The sequence below is a fragment of the Trachinotus anak genome, unplaced genomic scaffold, assembly GCF_046630095.1.
Source record: "Trachinotus anak isolate AG129_WGS33_773 ecotype Australia unplaced genomic scaffold, CSIRO_AGI_Tana_v1 ptg000013l, whole genome shotgun sequence".
Lineage (NCBI taxonomy): Eukaryota > Metazoa > Chordata > Actinopteri > Carangiformes > Carangidae > Trachinotus > Trachinotus anak.
Genome location: NW_027273864.1, coordinates 15141734 through 15160828, shown reverse-complemented (window position 1 = coordinate 15160828; position 19095 = coordinate 15141734). Strand labels below are relative to the sequence as shown.

General features: G+C 40.7%; 1 protein-coding gene across 2 annotated transcripts in view; it reads left to right on the top strand.

Moving 5' to 3' along the window:
* The window catches only part of LOC139630312 (collagen alpha-1(VII) chain-like), a 52598-nt gene that overhangs the window by 9321 nt on the left and 24182 nt on the right, over positions 1-19095 (top strand). For both annotated transcript variants that reach the window (XM_071493618.1, XM_071493619.1), the window contains exons 11-61: positions 294-449; positions 685-804; positions 915-1064; positions 3581-3697; positions 3996-4142; positions 4329-4454; positions 4555-4701; positions 5026-5148; positions 5392-5658; positions 5869-6012; positions 6167-6298; positions 6507-6653; positions 7012-7146; positions 7244-7393; positions 7491-7627; positions 7758-7884; positions 7993-8136; positions 8680-8849; positions 9149-9190; positions 9277-9303; positions 9383-9427; positions 9556-9666; positions 9746-9817; positions 9916-9951; positions 10031-10084; positions 10208-10282; positions 10585-10698; positions 13200-13226; positions 13326-13379; positions 13480-13551; positions 13636-13695; positions 14406-14441; positions 14522-14566; positions 15312-15347; positions 15459-15503; positions 15635-15670; positions 15812-15847; positions 15958-15990; positions 16106-16177; positions 16308-16367; positions 16570-16605; positions 16690-16770; positions 17410-17445; positions 17652-17696; positions 17814-17885; positions 18024-18068; positions 18162-18197; positions 18364-18405; positions 18615-18695; positions 18857-18892; positions 19014-19049. In XM_071493618.1, the coding sequence (XP_071349719.1) occupies positions 294-449; positions 685-804; positions 915-1064; positions 3581-3697; positions 3996-4142; positions 4329-4454; positions 4555-4701; positions 5026-5148; positions 5392-5658; positions 5869-6012; positions 6167-6298; positions 6507-6653; positions 7012-7146; positions 7244-7393; positions 7491-7627; positions 7758-7884; positions 7993-8136; positions 8680-8849; positions 9149-9190; positions 9277-9303; positions 9383-9427; positions 9556-9666; positions 9746-9817; positions 9916-9951; positions 10031-10084; positions 10208-10282; positions 10585-10698; positions 13200-13226; positions 13326-13379; positions 13480-13551; positions 13636-13695; positions 14406-14441; positions 14522-14566; positions 15312-15347; positions 15459-15503; positions 15635-15670; positions 15812-15847; positions 15958-15990; positions 16106-16177; positions 16308-16367; positions 16570-16605; positions 16690-16770; positions 17410-17445; positions 17652-17696; positions 17814-17885; positions 18024-18068; positions 18162-18197; positions 18364-18405; positions 18615-18695; positions 18857-18892; positions 19014-19049 (4373 nt within the window). The remainder of the gene's footprint in view (positions 1-293; positions 450-684; positions 805-914; positions 1065-3580; positions 3698-3995; positions 4143-4328; positions 4455-4554; positions 4702-5025; positions 5149-5391; positions 5659-5868; positions 6013-6166; positions 6299-6506; positions 6654-7011; positions 7147-7243; positions 7394-7490; positions 7628-7757; positions 7885-7992; positions 8137-8679; positions 8850-9148; positions 9191-9276; positions 9304-9382; positions 9428-9555; positions 9667-9745; positions 9818-9915; positions 9952-10030; positions 10085-10207; positions 10283-10584; positions 10699-13199; positions 13227-13325; positions 13380-13479; positions 13552-13635; positions 13696-14405; positions 14442-14521; positions 14567-15311; positions 15348-15458; positions 15504-15634; positions 15671-15811; positions 15848-15957; positions 15991-16105; positions 16178-16307; positions 16368-16569; positions 16606-16689; positions 16771-17409; positions 17446-17651; positions 17697-17813; positions 17886-18023; positions 18069-18161; positions 18198-18363; positions 18406-18614; positions 18696-18856; positions 18893-19013; positions 19050-19095) is intronic.

Below are 19095 nucleotides of genomic sequence, written 5' to 3'. Positions count from 1 at the left end.
CATACAGGACATGCACACAACACAGACACAGCCTCTCAGAAAGCTCAGGACTTATCAAGCTCATTGCATTTTATGGCAGTATATAAGACTGTGAAAGTTACCTCTCTGAAGTTGGCAAGCTGCCATAAATGTATTGTGCTTTGAGATGAGAGATATATGATATTTTTGCAGCTTGTTGTCAGCTACTTGACATACTGTACAGTATAATTTTTGATTGCTGTTAGTGCACTAATTCGTCTTTTACATGCCTTGCATGCCTGTTTGTCCTGTATGTTCTGTGATTGGAAGAGCAGGTCAGCCAGCAGCTGAGCTATTGGAGCAGTCTCTGTCTGCAGACTCCACATCAGTCACCTTGGAGTCACTTCAGCCTGATACAGAATACGTCATCAGTCTCTACCCTCTGTTTCCCCGAAATTCTGCATCTCCGTCCATCCTCAATGCCCGCACATGTGAGTCTACCCTGTGGCCCATTCGAACAAGTAGATGCTATATTATACATTTTTTATATTTTGTAATAAATTTACAAAATGGAGAAATATTAAAGCAAATGTTTAATGCAGTACAGTATTTGTACTCAAGTTCATGCTGTATAATGATGTTGTCTCCTAGTGGTTTATAACACGTTTCAGTATAATTAGCTAATATTTAAAAGTGTCTGTGTGTTCATGGTTTTGCATTTGTCAGTGCGCCTTGAGGCAGTGAAGCAGTTATCAGTGGAGACGGAGTCAGAGGGCAGCGTTCGTCTGCGGTGGAGAGGCGTCAGTGGTGCTCGGGCCTACCGTCTGGTCTGGGGACCATTTACAGGTCAGGACAAAGCAGACAACATCAAACACATCCTTGTCTTTCACTACATGTATGACTTTTTTCTCCAGATAAGCACAAATGTAAGTTATTTTTACTTTTCTGTTCCAAAGGTCGAAATGTTGAGACTGTGGAGGTTGCTGGTGACAGTGAGTTTCATACCTTGTCCAGACTGCAGCCTGACACTGAGTACATTGTCACGATCATCCCACTGTATGACGGCAACACTGAAGGCCCTGTAGCCACTGCCAGGTTCAAGATAGGTAGGTACACAAACAGCAAAACAATACACTAAATGGCATACTATACAACTGCAGTAAAAGAATGCTTTTTGAGTATGTGCTCGCCCTGTTGTGTCCTGCCATGCATAAGCACAGGAAATGGGGGGGGGGGCAGGGATGGAGAGGATGGTCAACAGTCTTCCTCGCTGTTTGTCTCTCTTCCAAAAGACCAACACATGTTACTGTTTAGTTCTGTTTAGGAAACATTTCTAGCACACCTACACACTCATTAGACGCACACCATCTGTCTCTCGTGAGTAATACCCATATGGTGTCACTTCAGTTGGACCAGTGTTATTTGAATGAAGGCTGAGTCACTACAGCACCACTGTAGTGAGCAGAGAGCTGTGGGAATGGAGAATGAAAATCCTTTGTGTGCCCCAGTTCAGCTGTCAGAGAAGGAAGATGTATACCAAGTTGTACATACTGTAAATCACAGTAACTTAAACTTTAACTGCTTCTCTCATGTTTGCTCCTGTGTAAACCAGGAGAGCTTTGTTATGTCTGTGGTTTGTGATTTGAAAGTCTGGTCCTTCTTACTAGGAAATAATTTTATGCCCCCACACTGGCGACAGCATTATGTTTGCGTTTGTCCATAGACACTTTGTAAAAGTTCAAAGATCAAGGTCACTGTGACCTCAAAAAAACAGTTTTTTGCCATAGCTCACAAATTCATACGCTAACGACAACACAATTTAACACAAATGTCACATGGGATAAAATAATGAATGATCACATTTTATATCTAAATGGTCAAAGATCGACTTCACAGTGACTTCATAATGTTCTGCAGAAACACTTGTGGCCATTATTCAATGCTGTTACTCAGGAGGAGGAGATTGTGACCATATTTCTTGGCTGGTTAGTGGAGCCAGACAACTGCAAGGCAGTAATTCTTGTTTTTCTTTTGCTTTGAAAAGCTTCTAAACCACTCTTCAGAAACCTATGGGTGACATCACAAAGGCTACATCCATCTTTATATACATACAAAAGCTTTCCAATTTTCCCTCTTTCTACCCAACATTGCACAAAGAGAAAATTATTTTATAAAATCAGTGTTCAGTAGTTTAAACTGACAAACAGGATGACATATCCATGGTGTGAAAGTATGTAAAAGTCACTGTTATTTTTATAACAGTGACTTTTACATATAACAATATATTTTGACAGACTGAATGGTTGTGACAGTAGCCTACTAATGTTGTGAGCAAGATAACATTAGCCTTTGTGATGTGTGTGAACAATGTGTGTGGAGCGTTGATGCCATGTTGTGATGTCCTACTTCACAAACAAAAATGCTAACATTTCAGGGCATTGACATTTTGACAACATGTTGTTAATATATTAACATGTATATAGTATATTTTTCAGTGAACAACTGAAAGTTACTCACCCTGAATTGTGTGTACAGATCCAGATCCCTGTGTGTGGTGTTTAGATAAGTCTGAGGTATTTCCTCCTTTCATTTGAAATGTTCTGTTGCAGCGTTTGCATACTGGCTTTTAGTTGTCTATAGCTTCTCCCTATTGTATTGGGTCTTGTGATATCCCTCCATGTTGGGTAGCTTTTTCTACGCATCAAATAAGATCTAAAATTTCAACTAACTCGTGTCTGTGTGGGTTCCCTCCGGATACTCTGGCTTCCTCCCACAGTCCAAAGACATGCACATTAGGGTAACTGGTGACTCTAAATTGCCCGTAAGTGTGAATGTGAGCGTGACTGGTTGTTTGTCTCTATGCGTCAACCCTGTGATAGACTGGCGTCCAGTCCAGGGTGTGTGGGATTGGCTTCAGCCCCCCCACGACCCTGTGTGGATAAGCAGTATAGATAATGGATGGATGGATTTCAAGTAACTACTACTGTGGCAGCTGTTGTATGTATGTGTGTTGGTTATGCTGTCTGAGCCTAAAAAACTGGCAATTCCTAACATGTCTTTATTCAACAACAAATACACAAATAAATATATACACAAATAAATTAATTCTATCCCTTGACCACTTTTCAGTTTCAGCTGCATTCAGCAATTAAGTTCCATATTCAAAATATAGTTTCACATTTTTTCAGGTCTCTTTTAATACATTGCTATTGTTACATTATCATTACATTATTTATTTTACTATTCCTCTGCCATGGTTGAGCAAGGAAAAAACATCTGTGGAAGCACAGATACTGTTACTTTGAAAGATACAGATTTCTGAAGCCTAGTTTTAACTTCATCTGAACTTGTCAAACGTGTTTTTGCAAAGAACACACACAACTGAGGATTTTATCTCCCATAACTTACACTGAAATCACTTTAGTAAGGGATCTCTTTTTGGAATATTTATAACAACCAATAACCCTTTCACAGTGCATAGAGGTATTTTAGTATTGTTCTTAGAAAGACTTGAAAATGTGAACCTATCCTTTGACATTTTTATTGACGAATTGATGAGAATAGAACTTTACCTGTGACATATTACATAATAACTACATATTACATAACATGTTTTCCGCAGAGCGTCAGGAGCAGCAGGTTCTCAGAGCAGCTACCACCGGCCCCTCCTCTATCCGCCTCACCTGGAGAATAATCCAGTCGTCTCAAGGGTATCGACTGGAGTGGAGGGAGGGCGAAGGTCAGATGTGCATGTCATTCATGCTTAATCATTCAAATATTATATTAAAATTTAGGAATCACATTTTTTGGTTTGATTATGCTTTTTTTTAGCAGATATCATCTGGTACTTAAACACTATTTCAATGCCACACAATTTCACTCAAATATAACCTAATGTCTATTCCCTTTCTGCTCCACTTTCAAGATGAAAGCAGAGGGAATCATATATTATATACAGTACATATGCAGCCATCATACTCCCACTGAAGTAAAATTAATATGAACCTACTGATCTTGGATTGTTGCTCTGTGTCCAGGAGGCCGTGTCCAGAGCCTGTCCTTTCCTAGAAGTGCTACCAACTATGAGTTAACAGGCCTTCGGCCCAACACGGAATATATTATCACCCTGTATACCCTGTTTGAAGGTCGTGAGGAGGCCACACCTGTTTCTACCACATCGAGAGGTCAGTGACTCAGCCAGAGGGAACTCTAAATTGTGAATTCATTTTGGATTGATTTATGGGTCATAAATGTGCTGTGGTTGGATTTCTTGCAGTTCTGAATAGGTTTATATATAGATAACTATTCCTAAATGTTACTTTGCGCTTGTATCCATTTTCCATGAGCATCTTTACCATCTGATGTTACAGAGGAACAGCCAGTGGGGAGAGTGTCCAACTTGAGAGTTGTGGAGTCTCTGGGCAGTACTGTCAGACTTGGCTGGACAGGTGTAGCTGGGGCCACGCAGTACCGCATCATTATCCTAAACACAGAAGGTACAGTAACTGATTTTATTCATTATTGTATCATTTATGTTGATTTTCATTTCCCAGTTATGAATAAAAACATGATTGTGGATTATGTGCTGCATATCAGCGGGAACAGAGGAAATTCGGACTATCCCTGGGAACCAAACAACCCTTGACCTCAGAGACCTGACAGTCGGAGTGTCTTATGGTGTCAGTGTCACAGCACTGGTGGGAGAAAATGAAGGAGACCCAGTTACTGTATACATCAAACCAGGTGAGTTGAGCAGGGACATGATGTGCTGTACCTGTGTATTTCCATTTATCTGTCGATTTCAGTACCTGGAATCTTAAATACTGTTCAACAGATACTGTAAATTTGTTCGTGTTACCTATGGATCTTTCGTTGAAGGCAACACTGCCAAACACATATGTCTAAATATTTGTAACTTTGGATAAATTTCCTGGTGTACAACATTTTCTTTGTTCCCATTGTTGCCCTAAAAGTGAAATACTCAGGCTCTACAAGACTCTTGCAGTTGTAAAAAGATCCAAACATTGAATTTTTGTCATGTGAGGCATTGTATTACCTTCATTTCAGAGCAAAGTGCTGGAAGAGTGACTAACCTTAGAGTTACAAATGCAAACAGTCGGAGAATTCGAATTGCCTGGGCAGGTGTCACTGGGGCAACAGGATACAGGGTTACTTGGAGACAAGGCAACAGTAAGTGTTATGTGTTATAATAATTTTGTGAGTGTATGTTGTTGTTGGATTTGTCTTGTGCATCTTGTACATTGAAGATTTGATTGATATTTTTTTTGGTCTTACCTCATGATCCTCTAAAAAAGGATAAAAGCAGACTTTGAAGCTTGCTTTGAGGTTTCATCTCCTTACTTCTCTATTTTTTGGCTTGTGGTCAGTTTTTTATGTGCGTGACATTGTCTGCCTTTATGTTCTGCACTGCAGGTGCAGAGCAGTCCCGTCTTCTTGGAGCAGAGGCCACTGCCTTCACTGTAGATGGCCTGCAACCAGATGAGACAGTGGTAATTGGTGTTGCAGTTGTTGTTGATCAACGTGTTGGAGAGGTGGTCACACTGTCAGCTCGGACTAATCCCCATAGTGGATCAGTATCTGGACTTCGCATCACTGATGTCACATCTCAGAGGATACGCATTGCATGGTCACCTTCCCCGAGGGCAACTGGGTACAAGATCACCTGGCGTCGTGATGATGGTAAGTAATGATTAAGATGGAATACTGAGCATTTTACAGATAGAAGATGCAGTCAAACACAGGGCAATGTAATGAAAAAAATTAAGTAATTAAAAGATTTAGATTTGGGTGGTGAGCCAGCTGTCAGCTTTCTGTCCTTGTGTATCTGTAGTTGAAGAAAGATAAAAATGTCTAAATTTCCATCTCTTTGCCATGTTTTGCTTGGTGCAGGAGTTGAAACAACTCGTAACGTGGCAGCCGACGTCTCTTCCTTCACCATTGATGGACTGCAGTCAGATACAGCCTACAGCGTGCTAGTCTCTACACTGATTGGCTCTCGAGAGGGAAGCCCTTCCACCCTGAATATCAGAACAAGTACAGCTACAGCAAATCTGTCAAATACTCATTATTTTTGTTGTTTATAGTTTCTTTTTGGAGAAACCTGACAATAAGTGGAGGGATGTAAAATGAAATAACTGGGAACATGGGTAAGCAATCGTTGACAATACTTTCCTGTCCTGACTGGCAGAATCAGATCAGTCTGTGGTTGGAACTGTGACGTCACTGCAAGTCCAGGAGACCCGTGGAGAGGTGGTCCGAGTCACTTGGGTTGGTGTGCAGGGAGCAACGGCTTATCGTGTTTCTTGGAGGAGAACAGATGGTGGGTTTATTGTTGTCTCCTACTGTTTCATAGCTCTTACAAGAGAATTAATTTTAAATCCACTCCTTTTTTAAGACATTAAGCAATTAATAAGCAAGTTGCCCCCAACATATGCATTAATGACAAAGAAGTTTTCTTCAGTTATACCTGTTTTATTGTTGCCAGTCTGAGTTACCGTCCTCGCCGTTGCAACTGTGTTCTTCTATAGGTGGTGCAGAAAGGAGTCAGCTGGTTGGGGGAGATGTGACATCAGTGGATTTAGACCGGCTGGACGCTGGAGCTCAGTATGAGGTGCAGGTCATGGCTTTAGTTCAAAACAGAGAGGGAAGTCCTGTGTCTGTCAGAGTCACTACACGTGAGTCCTGTCTTCCGGAGTATTTCAAGATTTCATATTCAGAGAGTATTTAAAAAAGGTGTACATTGGAGAAATTATACTTAGACTAGACTTAGACTTAAGGCCTTAAAAGTCTTCTTAAAATACTGGCTTTAACAGTACTTGACATTTTTTAATAAACTGCATGTTGCACATTAAAAGTAACTTTTAGGCCTCTGAACTTGACATGTAATTGAGCATTAGAATACTGTCTTTGTTGTGTGTAACAGTTTATTCAAAATCTTATATCTCAAGAAATATATAGCATGAAATGAAAAATCAAATGTCAAAATGTGCATATCACTGTGTATTTGCTACTCGTCTGTATCTGTGTGTACAGCTGGTACCTATACTCCTCCCTCTCCACCTACCACAACATTACGAGTGACAGAAGTCACCCAGAGTTCTGCACGACTAGACTGGATTCCACTACCACGTGCCACAGGTTATATTATACGCTGGAGAGAGGAGACAGGTGAAACATGATAATATGTATATTAATAGACTATTTGTTTTATTTTCTTAAATGCCAGCTTTACAATGCTATCATTTTAACTGTTCTCATTTTCCAGATATTGGTCCAGGCTTGTCTGTTTCGCTCCCTGCTTCATCCAGCTCTTACCAGGTGACTGGGCTGCGCTTGGGCCGTCGATATCGCTTTAGTGTGCAGCCCACCTTTGAAAGTGGATTGGGAACAGAGAGCTCTGTCGATGAACGCACTAGTAATACACCCACACATGCTTTCATATACTTACCTATAATTACCTATAATATAAAATATTATACCTTACCTAATGTTGCAAACCTCTCTGTCCACAGTGTGTGTGGGGGGGCGTCTGGATGTGGTGTTTCTGGTGCCGGCATCTACCGATCGGATTAGCCTTGCAAGACCTCTGCGTGAACTCCTCACAAGTGCAGCGGGGTCACTAAACACCATTGGACCACGTGACTCACAGGTACTCTTGACGAATAAGTCTCAGAATAGGATATGGACAGGTACCAGGCTGATAGCTCACACAGTGTGCTGGCATGGTGTTCTTTTAGCTGTGTACTGCCAACATTTTCATTGTTTTCTGTCTGTTTCAGGTCGGAGTTGTAGTATACGGTTACACACCCAAAATATGGTTCCTGCTTAGTCGCCACAGCAGATCTGACACACTGCTTCAAGAGATCCAGTCCACACCCTTTGATGAAAGCCCAGGGAATAACATTGGTCAGTTTTTTTCTACTTTTCTCCATTTCTCACTTTATGAACTTCTTTTCTGTAGCTGCTTGTTTTATGTGTGTTAGCAGTTATAATATTGTTTGTCTCCCTCTGCAGGTGAGGCAGTGACCTTCACCAGACAGTACCTTCTGGCCCCTTCAGCTGGACGCAGACCAAGGGTCCCTGGTGCTGTGGTCATCATCGCTGACAGAAAATCAGCTGACAACCTCACACTTGCAGCCAGCAATCTCAGAGCTACAGGTGTGCTGAGCGGACTAACAAGCATTCGCACTCTAGTCATCTGAAGAATGAAAATTAGCTTTATTCTGGCTGGATGTAAATACTTGCCCCTACCAGATCAGTGTAGTTGGCTGCATCTGGACAATTTACTTTTGAGATTTTACTACAGAAGTGTACATTGATTTAAAAAGGTCACTGGTCCTGTGACAGACACATCCTATCTAGAACTTAAACAAACGTTCACCTGGACTCAGGGACGAACTGATTAGATTTTGGTGGTCAAAGGTCAAGGTCAGTGTGACCTCACAAAACACTTTTACCCATGACTCAAGACTTCACACAAATATGACATAATTTCACACAAATGGTTAATATTTTGTATGACTCTGGATAAGCAGTAAGGTCTGCTTCTGAATTCACAAAAACTTAAACAATATGTATGCATACTTCACAATGACAAGTGCTCTGCAGACAGTTCACACACAAAACCAAAAATCTGTCTGTTGTGAGACAAATGCGTTTTGTGTGTGTGTGTGTGTGTGTGTGTGTGTGTGTGTCTGCTAGGTGTCACAGTGTTAGCAGTGGGTATTGACCAGGCAGATATTGACGAGCTACGTCGTGCCGTTACGGATGGTAGCACCCAGAACATCCTGTACAGCCGTAGTGCAGCACAGCTGGACGCAGTGCATACTGAACTGGCAGACCTGCTCTGTGGAATTGCCAGAATACCAACGGTGAGAAGAAACATGGAAAAATCATGTTTTGTTAATAATCTTACTTCAGATTAGAGTCATTCTTGGTGTAGTCAGTTTGCAGTGACCAAGACTAAAACAACACATTATCCCAATACTCAATTCAGCTGTTTGACAAACAAATCTAACATTAGGAAGTATATTCCAACAAATGTTTTTAATGGTGTTTTGTGGCTTTTTAATGAAAATAGCATGGGACTGAATTACTGTAATAAAGGAGGATATAAAACAAAAAAATCTCTTATCTAAGCTTGATGTGTCTGTCTTTGTTTCTTTTTTAGGTAGAGCCAGGTCCAGACCAGTGTGCAGTTCAGTGCCCTCGGGTGAGTTATTCTATATGTGTACTTTCATACTTGCCTTTTCCTTCCTGTGATTTCTAAATAAGTTTAATCCTTCCCATTTCTTTTAGGGTGAGAAGGGAGATCGTGGAGAGAAGGTATAGTGCAGTTTTTTACCACTGCTCTTTGAATTGTATTTTCATCTGTTAAGGTGTCACTTGTTGTTTGACTCTACAGGGTGAGAGGGGCAGAGATGGTGCAGATGGACGCAAGGGAGAGCCTGTGAGTCATTCTTTAACACTGACAGTGATGGTTCTATGTGGCAATGTACTGGTCTTTAAAATTAATATTTATAGTACATATTTATAGCACATAGTAATAATGTGTCCACTTGTGTGTATGTGATGCAGGGTCGTGATGGTTTCCCTGGGAGAGATGGCCCCAGAGGCCCTGAAGGACGCCCAGGTACACCAGGCCAAACACCCCCCTCAGTGGGGGTGAAAGGAGAAAAGGGGGAAAGAGTGAGTACAGCTAAGGCCATAACAACATCATACAAACTTGTCCAGATGGCAAAAAGCAAACATTTTGTTTTCTTTTTAGGGTTTTCCTGGTATTGATGGAAATCCGGGGTTGCCAGGACGACCAGGTGCCCCTGGAACTGCAGGGATCCCGGTGGGTTGAGATATCAAAACCCATAGATCCTCTGAACATCTTTATGTTTTTGTATTAGCGTGGGGTTAACAAAATACTGTTGTTTCTGTGTCCTACAGGGTTCACAGGGCCTACCTGGTGTCAGAGGAGACCCAGTGAGTAACTGTTGACCTGCAGAGATTTTTGGTGGCTGTCTCCTAATACTGCCTCCTAAGTCTTTTTCTATTGTTCTAGGGTGGACCAGGTATAACAGGGCCACAAGGGCCAAAGGGCGATAGAGGTGAAAGGGTGAGCTAAGTCATTATTTCTGATGCATTTCACAAGTAATTTATGTCTGGTTGTTTGAGAGAGACAAGAGAGAAAGGTGATGTGTGAAGTGTGTCTCTTTATGGTTCTTTGCCGATGCTTCAGGGTGAACCAGGCTCAGCTATATCTGGAGGGGGTCTTCCAGGGAGGAAAGGAGAACCAGGCATCCCAGGGATACCGGTAAGAAACAAACTGGAAATGCAGAATGTTATTAAACAACCATAACCGACAACAGTAATAATAATAATAATGTAAATAAAAAACCATAAGTCAGATCATCACACTTCTAGATTTGTTTAGTATGGTCACATTTAACCTTAATCCCACAGTGGGCCTAGGACACGTACATTTTCCACACACATCTGATGTCCATCTGCAGCAGCGAGCTCAGGTGTAGCTTTTGAGATGTTTTGGATGTACTGAGTAAAGAGTCATCACCCCTCATTTTTATATGCTAAGCAGTGTTTCTGTTTTGTTTGAAGGGTACTCCAGGTCGGCCAGGCAGCGACGGAACCAAAGGGGCACCTGGATTATCAGGGTCACCAGGTCAGGATGGTCGCCCAGGGATACCAGGAACACCAGGACTCTCCATCAAGGTTTGCCTCCTCCACTTTCCAACTCCGGTTCACTCAATTTAGAAAGTCATTTTCCTTTATTGACTGATTTTTCTTTTTTTTTTTTTTCACGACGGACATATTTGAAGGCTGTCCGTCATCTTGACAGATAAGAGCAGAGTTAGATGGCAGGTTCTGTGAGAACATGCTTACACAGGCAGAGGCATAGACCTTTTCTATTTTGTGCACAGACTACATTGTGGAGGTAACTAAATTCGCCACTAGACAGGCAGGTGCAGCCGCACCCTTGGTAAAGAAAGAGAACATGCTGTGTCATTTTGTCTCAGTGAAGCGAGTGCTTGCAGGATTGCAATCCCCCATTTAGAGAGTCTTGCCAACTTCTGATCACTTCACTTTGACAAATGTTTCTCAGCTTCAAAAGTTCAATTTAATTTCTTGTCAATAACTTGCTCATATTTTAATTGACAGATTTTACTGTCTTATTCTGTAAAATTGCATTGTTCATATTTGCCAGTTTAGGCACAATGACAGTGGTGTATTAGTGCCCTCCACTGTCACTGTTGGAAAAAAAATAATTCAGCTGCTTTGTGTGGTGTGGTGCATGATCTGTGTCTCTGTTCATCTTTTCTCTCTAATAATCTGAGGTTTTTTTTAAATTAAATGCTATTAGATAGGATATGCCTGATTTTCATGATGGGTAATGGTAGAATATGATGATAATTTTTGCGACCCTGTCCGTCAAAATGATGAACATCAAGAAGGTCTAACCCAACCTCTGATTGACATGAGATCTGGAAGAGTTTCACTTGTAAATGCAAACCAAAAGTTTTTCAAAGCTGCACAAGGCAAGATTTTCATCTGAAAATAGGTTTATCTCGTTTATGAGCTCACACACTTTACCCAGTACAGGTTACAAATTAAAACTGCTATTCTCTTCTAAACTGCATTAAGCAGTTTTCCATCCAAACAAAGCTGAACTCAGCAATGTTGGATCTGTTTGTTCTTCCATCCCTTTGGTATGGTATAAGGACATATGGACCAGTAGGTTTGGTAAACATCAGTGTGCTGTTTTTAGTTTTATAACGTAATGATACATAATGGAGATAGAATTTTAAATTATCAAAAAAGTTCCCTCGTGTCATTTGGTGCTGATAATTTGCCTTGGCATCTTAATACTCAGACGGGATGTTTTGCTGAGCTGCTTATACAAGAAAACATTTTATAGTTTTACATGCATAGAACATTTTTTTGGTTGTTTAAGACTTAGAATTTAAAAAAAATGTGCATCATTGTTGTAAAGTTGATCAGGCTTTGGCTATTATTATTATATGAGTAGGCACAAACTATTATTGCATTTTACTATTATTAGATTATTGCAATGGCAGAGGAAATGTTTAAATCTTTGATGAAGTTATGTTCTCACTCAGTGCTGTCCTTCATTTAAATTTCCATACACTTCAAAATAAATATGTATTAAACTTTTCCACTCACTTCTTGAGATATTTCAGATTTTTTAATCAATTCTGAATGGAGTGTTTTGTTTCCAGCCAGTGCTCCAAGATGAAACTGTCATTGTCAGACACACACACTTGATGGTAGCATTGAGTCACTTACATTTTTCTTTAGTGGAGGCTCCAGCATTTACTGTATGTGCATGCAAATCTAAGACTTAAGAGATCATTTTTCTTACACAAGATTATTTTGAATTTCACTGTTTTGTATTTTACAGTGCATCCAAAACCCAATGTCTCTATGTGATAGTTGAGACAGATACTGAGGGTATTTCGAATACATATCTGTCAAGACAGTTAAATAAAAATCTTGAGATATTGATTCTTGTTCCAACGAATTTCTTCTGGTACTATGTTGTTGTCAGTTTTCTTATATCAGTTTGCCTCAATGTTGAGATAATATATGGAGCATCAGAGAGGTGGGTTTTTATGGCTCTGCACCAGAGACAAGCATGGCCAGAGACATTGTGTTTTCACATCCGTCTGTTCATCCAATTCTTGTAAAACAGAATATCTTAAGAATGGATCAAGGGAATTGGACACAAACGTTCAATTGGACTTAAGATGTAACTGATTAGATGTTGGTGGTCAAAAGCCAAGTTCACTGTGACCTCACAAAACACGTTTTTGACCATAACTCAAGAAAACTTATTATGATGAAATACACTAAATTCCTTTAAAGTCATCACTACATATATTGCATTACTCTAGAAAGTCATTAATGTAAACTGCAACTTGAATTCACATGAAGTGGTTATTCCAGTTTTTTGTATGAATTGATCTGTGAGTATATGTGTATATACTGTACACATTATCATACAAATACTTTTGTAACAACAGTGTTCAGCATCCCTTTGCTCTTTCTGACTTCTTTTGTCTTTAATTTTTTTGATATTGTTTTAAACTCCGGAAGTGTGATTACAATTTCATGGTGGTTTTGTTTTGCACAGCTATACAATGACAATAAAGACTCTTATGTCTTCCATGTCTCTCTCTCTGCTGTTTCTGCAGGGAGAAAAGGGCAGCTCAGGAGAAAGAGTGAGTCACACCATCACCAGCTTGTCCTCTGACTGCAGAAATATCCGGAGGAGCATGCAAGCATAATGATTCTCAGCTCTTATCTCTCTTTGCTGACAGGGACCTCCAGGAGTAGGCAGCGGGGTGGCCGTGAAGGGCGAGAAGGGCTCCTCAGTAAGCGCTGTCAAACGCCTAAGATGTTCTGACATGTTCAGTTTCCAGATGAGTATACAGCTGTGTATTTTGCATTTACTAATTATGTTTTTATTATCAGGGTACTCCAGGACCTACAGGGGCTCAAGGTCCTAGAGGGCCAACAGGACCACAGGGCAGCAAAGGAGACAAGGTAGCTGCAGATTGATTCAGAGTGTGAGTGGTTGAGCATATGAAGTGTTTATCTCAGAGAAATTACTTGTGGTTGTTTTTTTAGGGCGACGGTGCTGATGGGCTTCCTGGACCTCCAGGCAGGCAAGGAGAGCCTGGAGACAGGGTATGTCAGAGACAAAGTAGATAGCTGATGGTATGATAATAAATCCAGTTTTTGCAGAGTATGAAATCTGCATCTGGGTCCAGAGCTGCATCACATAGTAAAAGACATTACTGACAATCTTACTTCTTTTTGCATATTTCCCAAATCCTGAGAACTCCTCAGTTCATAAAGGAATGATTTCTGCCAAATTTCAAGTGGGACTACTGGAAGTGGATTTGTAGTTACTTGAGTTCATCAGAATGCTGTTGCCTCAATTATAGTTGCAGGATCACACAAAGTTTATTTGTGCACATGCCATTAAAATATGGCTGCAATTACACAGTGGCTTCAATAGTTATGGTAATTTATGTCATTTAGACTATAACAATTACAAAACAGTTACAGGAGGTGGTTTTCAGGCTCATGCATATTGGATAAAATGGCAAAATATGTGTCATAAAATCTGTGGTCTATATAGATAGACCACATGTTAGCCCAAGGAGAAAAATAATTATTCTTCTGTCCCTTTTCTGTATTTTATAAATGGCCACATGGTGGCACTATACACAGTTAAAACTAATATGTTTTGTCCTGGCAGAACTTTCTCTAAAACCTCATATGACATTTTTGAGATAGCCTCCGAACTATCACATAATTAAACTGAACTAAAACATAATTTCCTTGGTGCAGTTGATAAACTGAAGTTGTGGCATTTTTCTCACATCTTTCAGGGTCCCCGTGGGCCTCCAGGAGAGATTGGCAGCAAGGTAAGATAAAGGTAAGAAAAATCACTTGTGTTGTTAGGTGTTAATAGAAGAATGACCTCTGTCACTTTCTGTTCTGTTAGGGTGACCGAGGACAGCCAGGTGAGCCTGGGTCACAGGGAGACAGGGTGAGTCAAAGTATGTGCCTGTCTGTGCATTTGTGTGTGTATGACTGCGCAGTATAATGACTGTGGTCCACAATCGAACATACAGTACCAGCTTTAGTTGTTAGTTTAAATAAGGGAGTGCAATATTAATATTAAGAGAGATTAATATTAATGTCTCTGGCCCAGATGTGAGTCTCATCTTGTCTCATATAAGTTACAAGTTAAAAATGTTGGTTTGAAAAGGGTGAAGACCGAGTGGAGACACAGACACATTTTAATATGCTGCAGTGAACTTGTTTATATCTGAACCGAAAGGCAGCTTTAATGTCGGCTCCATGGCCTCATTATACCTACTTTCTTTTTCTTTTATTTATTTTTATTTCAATGAGATGTAAGTCTGTCTGTGCAAGACCATGGTCACAGTGAGTGGAAAGCTGTGGTAATTGCTGGTAAATAAAGGCCTCTTTGCATCAGAAAAATATATTTACATTGTATGGAACTAATTAGATTTTCCCCACATTATAGTCATTTGTAGATGCAAATTAAGTAAGCAGTAAGTAACTGGAGCACAATTACTGCAACCATTTTTTGTAAGTTGCAGTTATTATTGTCAATCAATCAGACACTCAAAGAAGAAGAGTGTCTCCACACTCCATTTACAACAGTAACAGATAATGCAGTTTGCACAAGCATGTGCTGATTAAGGGGGATACGAGGCTAATTTCACGTAGACAACAATCATCTTTCTGCATGTGTCTCTTTGCAGGGTGAGAGAGGACCGGCTGGTGAAACTGGGGAGAGAGTGAGTGCATCAGTGTTTCTGTTTTTTTTTTTTAGATTTAAATTAAATTATTTTCATCGTTGCCTTTCAGTGGGATTTTGTGCTGTTTTTTGAATAATGTTGTCTTCTCAGGGGGACACAGGGAAGCCAGGCCTCCCAGGAACACCAGGGTTGAGAGTGAGTGGCAGATTGTCATGTAGTATTGGCTAATGACATGAGTATGCCTTTTAGTTTGATATTTGTTGCATGATCTGACTGATATAAATGCATTGGGAGTCTCATGAATGAGTCTGCCCGTTTGTCCCCAGGGTTTACCGGGGCCCAGTGGACCGCCAGGAGAAAAGGTGAGACTGATTCAATTAAGTGTTACAATCTGAGAGGCGGCAGGGCAATAGCAACGTGATTCCATCACAGAAAGTTTCATAATCTGATGGAATGAATCTCTAAATAAACATGGAAGAACAAGTGAACCTGTCTGTTCCCAGGGAAATGATGGAGCACGTGGGGAGCCTGGAAGAAGTGTGAGTCCTCAGATACTGACATACAGTAATTCAACTGTCCTTTCATTTTGAATATGCACTTAATGTCCATGGCAGTCTTTGTGTGTGACAGTCTTTACTGTATCATGCAGACTCCAGGTTTGCCAGGAAGGAAAGGGGAACAGGTAAGATGTCAATTTCTGTTCTTATATAACTTATCATTTTAACATTGCTCACTGGACACTGACACCACCATTCTTCACTCTGATTGGTTTCCTTTCTTTTGCTGTTTTCCCACAGGGGGATCGGGGGCCGGCTGGTCCCGAGGGGCAGAGAGGAGAGAAAGGAGAGGCTGGACAGAGAGGAGAGAAAGTGAGCAACCACTGGCTGATAATGCCTTAAAATGTACAATTGTTTGTGTGTGTATGGTAGTTAGTGTGCATGCTTACAATCTGCCATACTGTGTATCCAAATGACATTTGCTTTTCTCTCATTCTCAAAGGGGTCTCCAGGATCAGGAGGGTCAGGTGTTGTTGGACCTAAAGGAGAGCCAGGAGAGCGAGTAAGTTCACATTTAAGTCATAGTAACACCTCTTTGTCAGAACTACAAATGGCACAATCATAATGTTTACAACTGCAGTGAATATATTCCTGACAATAGCATCTATTACTCATAAAACATTCCCTCGTGCCACCTGTCAGTGTAAGTCATGACCCAAAACCACACAAACCGAAAATACATAAAACATTTGATCTTCCCTCAGGGACCTGCTGGTATCAGTGGAAGGCCGGGTGCCAAGGTGAGAGGCCTGCTGTATTTTCTTGCCTTTCTTTTTTATTTGTATTTATTTGATTGTTAAACTGCTCTTGAAACTGTTCTTTAGGGAGACCCCGGTGAAGCAGGGGAGAGGGGGGAGAATGGGCGCCCAGGAATCCCAGGAAAGCCCGGTCTTCCTGGGAAAGAGGTCAGAGTTGTGTATGGCTACTTAAAACTGTGGAAAGTCACACAATTCACTGTTCACCAGTACTTTTATCAAGAGTTTGTTAATATTCTCTGCATACAGTAGTGAGTGGGGCTGGGTGATAATTCAGTATTACTCTTCACTGACTTTCAGCTGAATCTTATTGTGATGCCATGATCATGGGGGATGAAATGATTAGCTAATTAATAGATATTTATTGACAGACATTTATCTGCAGTCATTTTAATAGTCAATCAATCATTTAGGTAAATTTTAAACAAATATGACAAATATTTTTTGCTTCCAGCTTCTCCTCTGTGAGAATTTGTTAGTTTTCTCAGTTTTATATCATTGATAACTAAATATCAGTTTTGGACCATTTCTTGGGTGAAGCTGTTTTTGTTGTTTCGTGTTGCTCTTTGTGCTGCAATCAAAGATCAAAGAGCCTCTTAAGTTTTTCTTCTCCCTTCCAACATGCATCTCTTTCCAAAGATGCCATTTTAGAGGTAAAAAACAAATACACTTTGTGTGTATAATATAGAATTTTTTCTTCCTTTTGTATATTGTATCTGTTCTGACCTTTTACTTAGCTGATGTGGTAGATTTTGAAATTCACTGCCACTGAAGTTTCCTTATTTACAGGGAGGGAGAGGAGAGAAGGGTGATGAAGGCACCCCTGTAAGTATAATCTGTTCTTCTTACTATTTCCATTCCTCTTTTTTAGACAATCACTTTCATTTCCTTTTTGTGATGGAATATGTTTCCTATATGGTGTTATTCTCACCATCCACTCTCATTACACAAAGGTGTGTGTTTATATATAACCATTGGTGTGTAGATGTCCCTGTCAATGTCCTTTCTGTTACAAACTTGTTTTTCATCAGGGGGAGTCTGGCCTTCCAGGGAAACCAGGAGAAAGAGGACTGAGGGTACAACAAGTGTCTTTGATACAATTTATAGTCAGGTTCTGTCATTAAAACTTTCTAACTATCCAGCTAATTCAATAGAAAGTTCACTGAACAGACATTTTTATTGACTGTCCTCAGGGACTGCCTGGTCAGCCTGGGCGACCAGGAGAGAAAGGTGACCTGGGAGACCCTGGAGAGCATGGACGAAACGTAAGACAAACATTTTATGCGTCATCATACAGACAGCTTTTCAATATGCTCTTGTGCTACTCCAGTGAGGCCTTGAGAGAGGAGAGAGTGAGAAAGGTCAATTGCTCAGCATCTTTATTGATCTTTGTTCGATCATAGGGCAGCCCTGGACCTACAGGACCGAGAGGAGACAAAGGAGACCAGGTTTGTCATCTTGCTCTATTTCTTTCAAAGTGCTTTTTTAAAAATTTGAAATGTATGGACGATTTGTGGATTTACAAACTTCTGTGCTTCAAGGGAGCTCAAGGGCCACCAGGACCGCCAGGAAAAGTGGTGAGTATGTCACATGGCAATAACATCCATAGTTAACTAATGTTAGGAAAACTACAGTCCCCAGCATGTCATGATTTTAACACTGAGTAAACTACAGTCCATCAATTCTGATAGCAAAAAGGTAGAAGAAATATGTGTGATTTTTGATGTTTGATCTCCACTACAGGCTGACATCCAGGGCCAGCTGAGAGGGGAGAGAGGAGAGAAAGTATGCACTGTTCTTGTAGATGTTTATTTGTAGCCTGTGACAGTGTGTGTGTTCATGCACAATAAGGTATCTACATCCAGTCTCATCACAGCTGTTGTACCCCAAAAAAATCCCAAATAAAACCACCATGTCATGCTTACCTCAAAGTTGGATTAGATTCAAAAAATAAGTAGCACAGCTACAACAACTTGAATCATTTTGATTCCCAGGGCGACGCTGGCGACCCAGGAGAGCATGGCAGCAAAGGTCAGAAAGGTGAAGCAGGGACTCCTGGAGCCCCAGGCCTACGAGTGAGTTTGCTCTATTCCTGCAATTTGTAAATGCTTCTGTGAGCATCTGATAAGCCGCTGTATATGCATCTGTATACACGCTGACCCCTCTCCCTGTTGATTTGCTACGCGTGACTGATGATCCTTTGTGACTTCTTGTTCTTTCCCTGCTGGCTATAAAGGGTCCTGAGGGACAACGGGGGCCTGCAGGCACAAGAGTGAGTTTGTTTTCTGTCACTGCATCTCTACTTCAATTCACTAGATTTGTGTAAATATCTGAATCATTTTCTCGTTGCCTTTTATGTTTATTTACATCACTTTCACTTCTAATATTTTCAGGGTGACACAGGAGAAAGAGGAGCACCTGGAGAGAAGGTTTGAAATCAATCAGTGCGACTGGTCCCAATAATCTCACCTATTG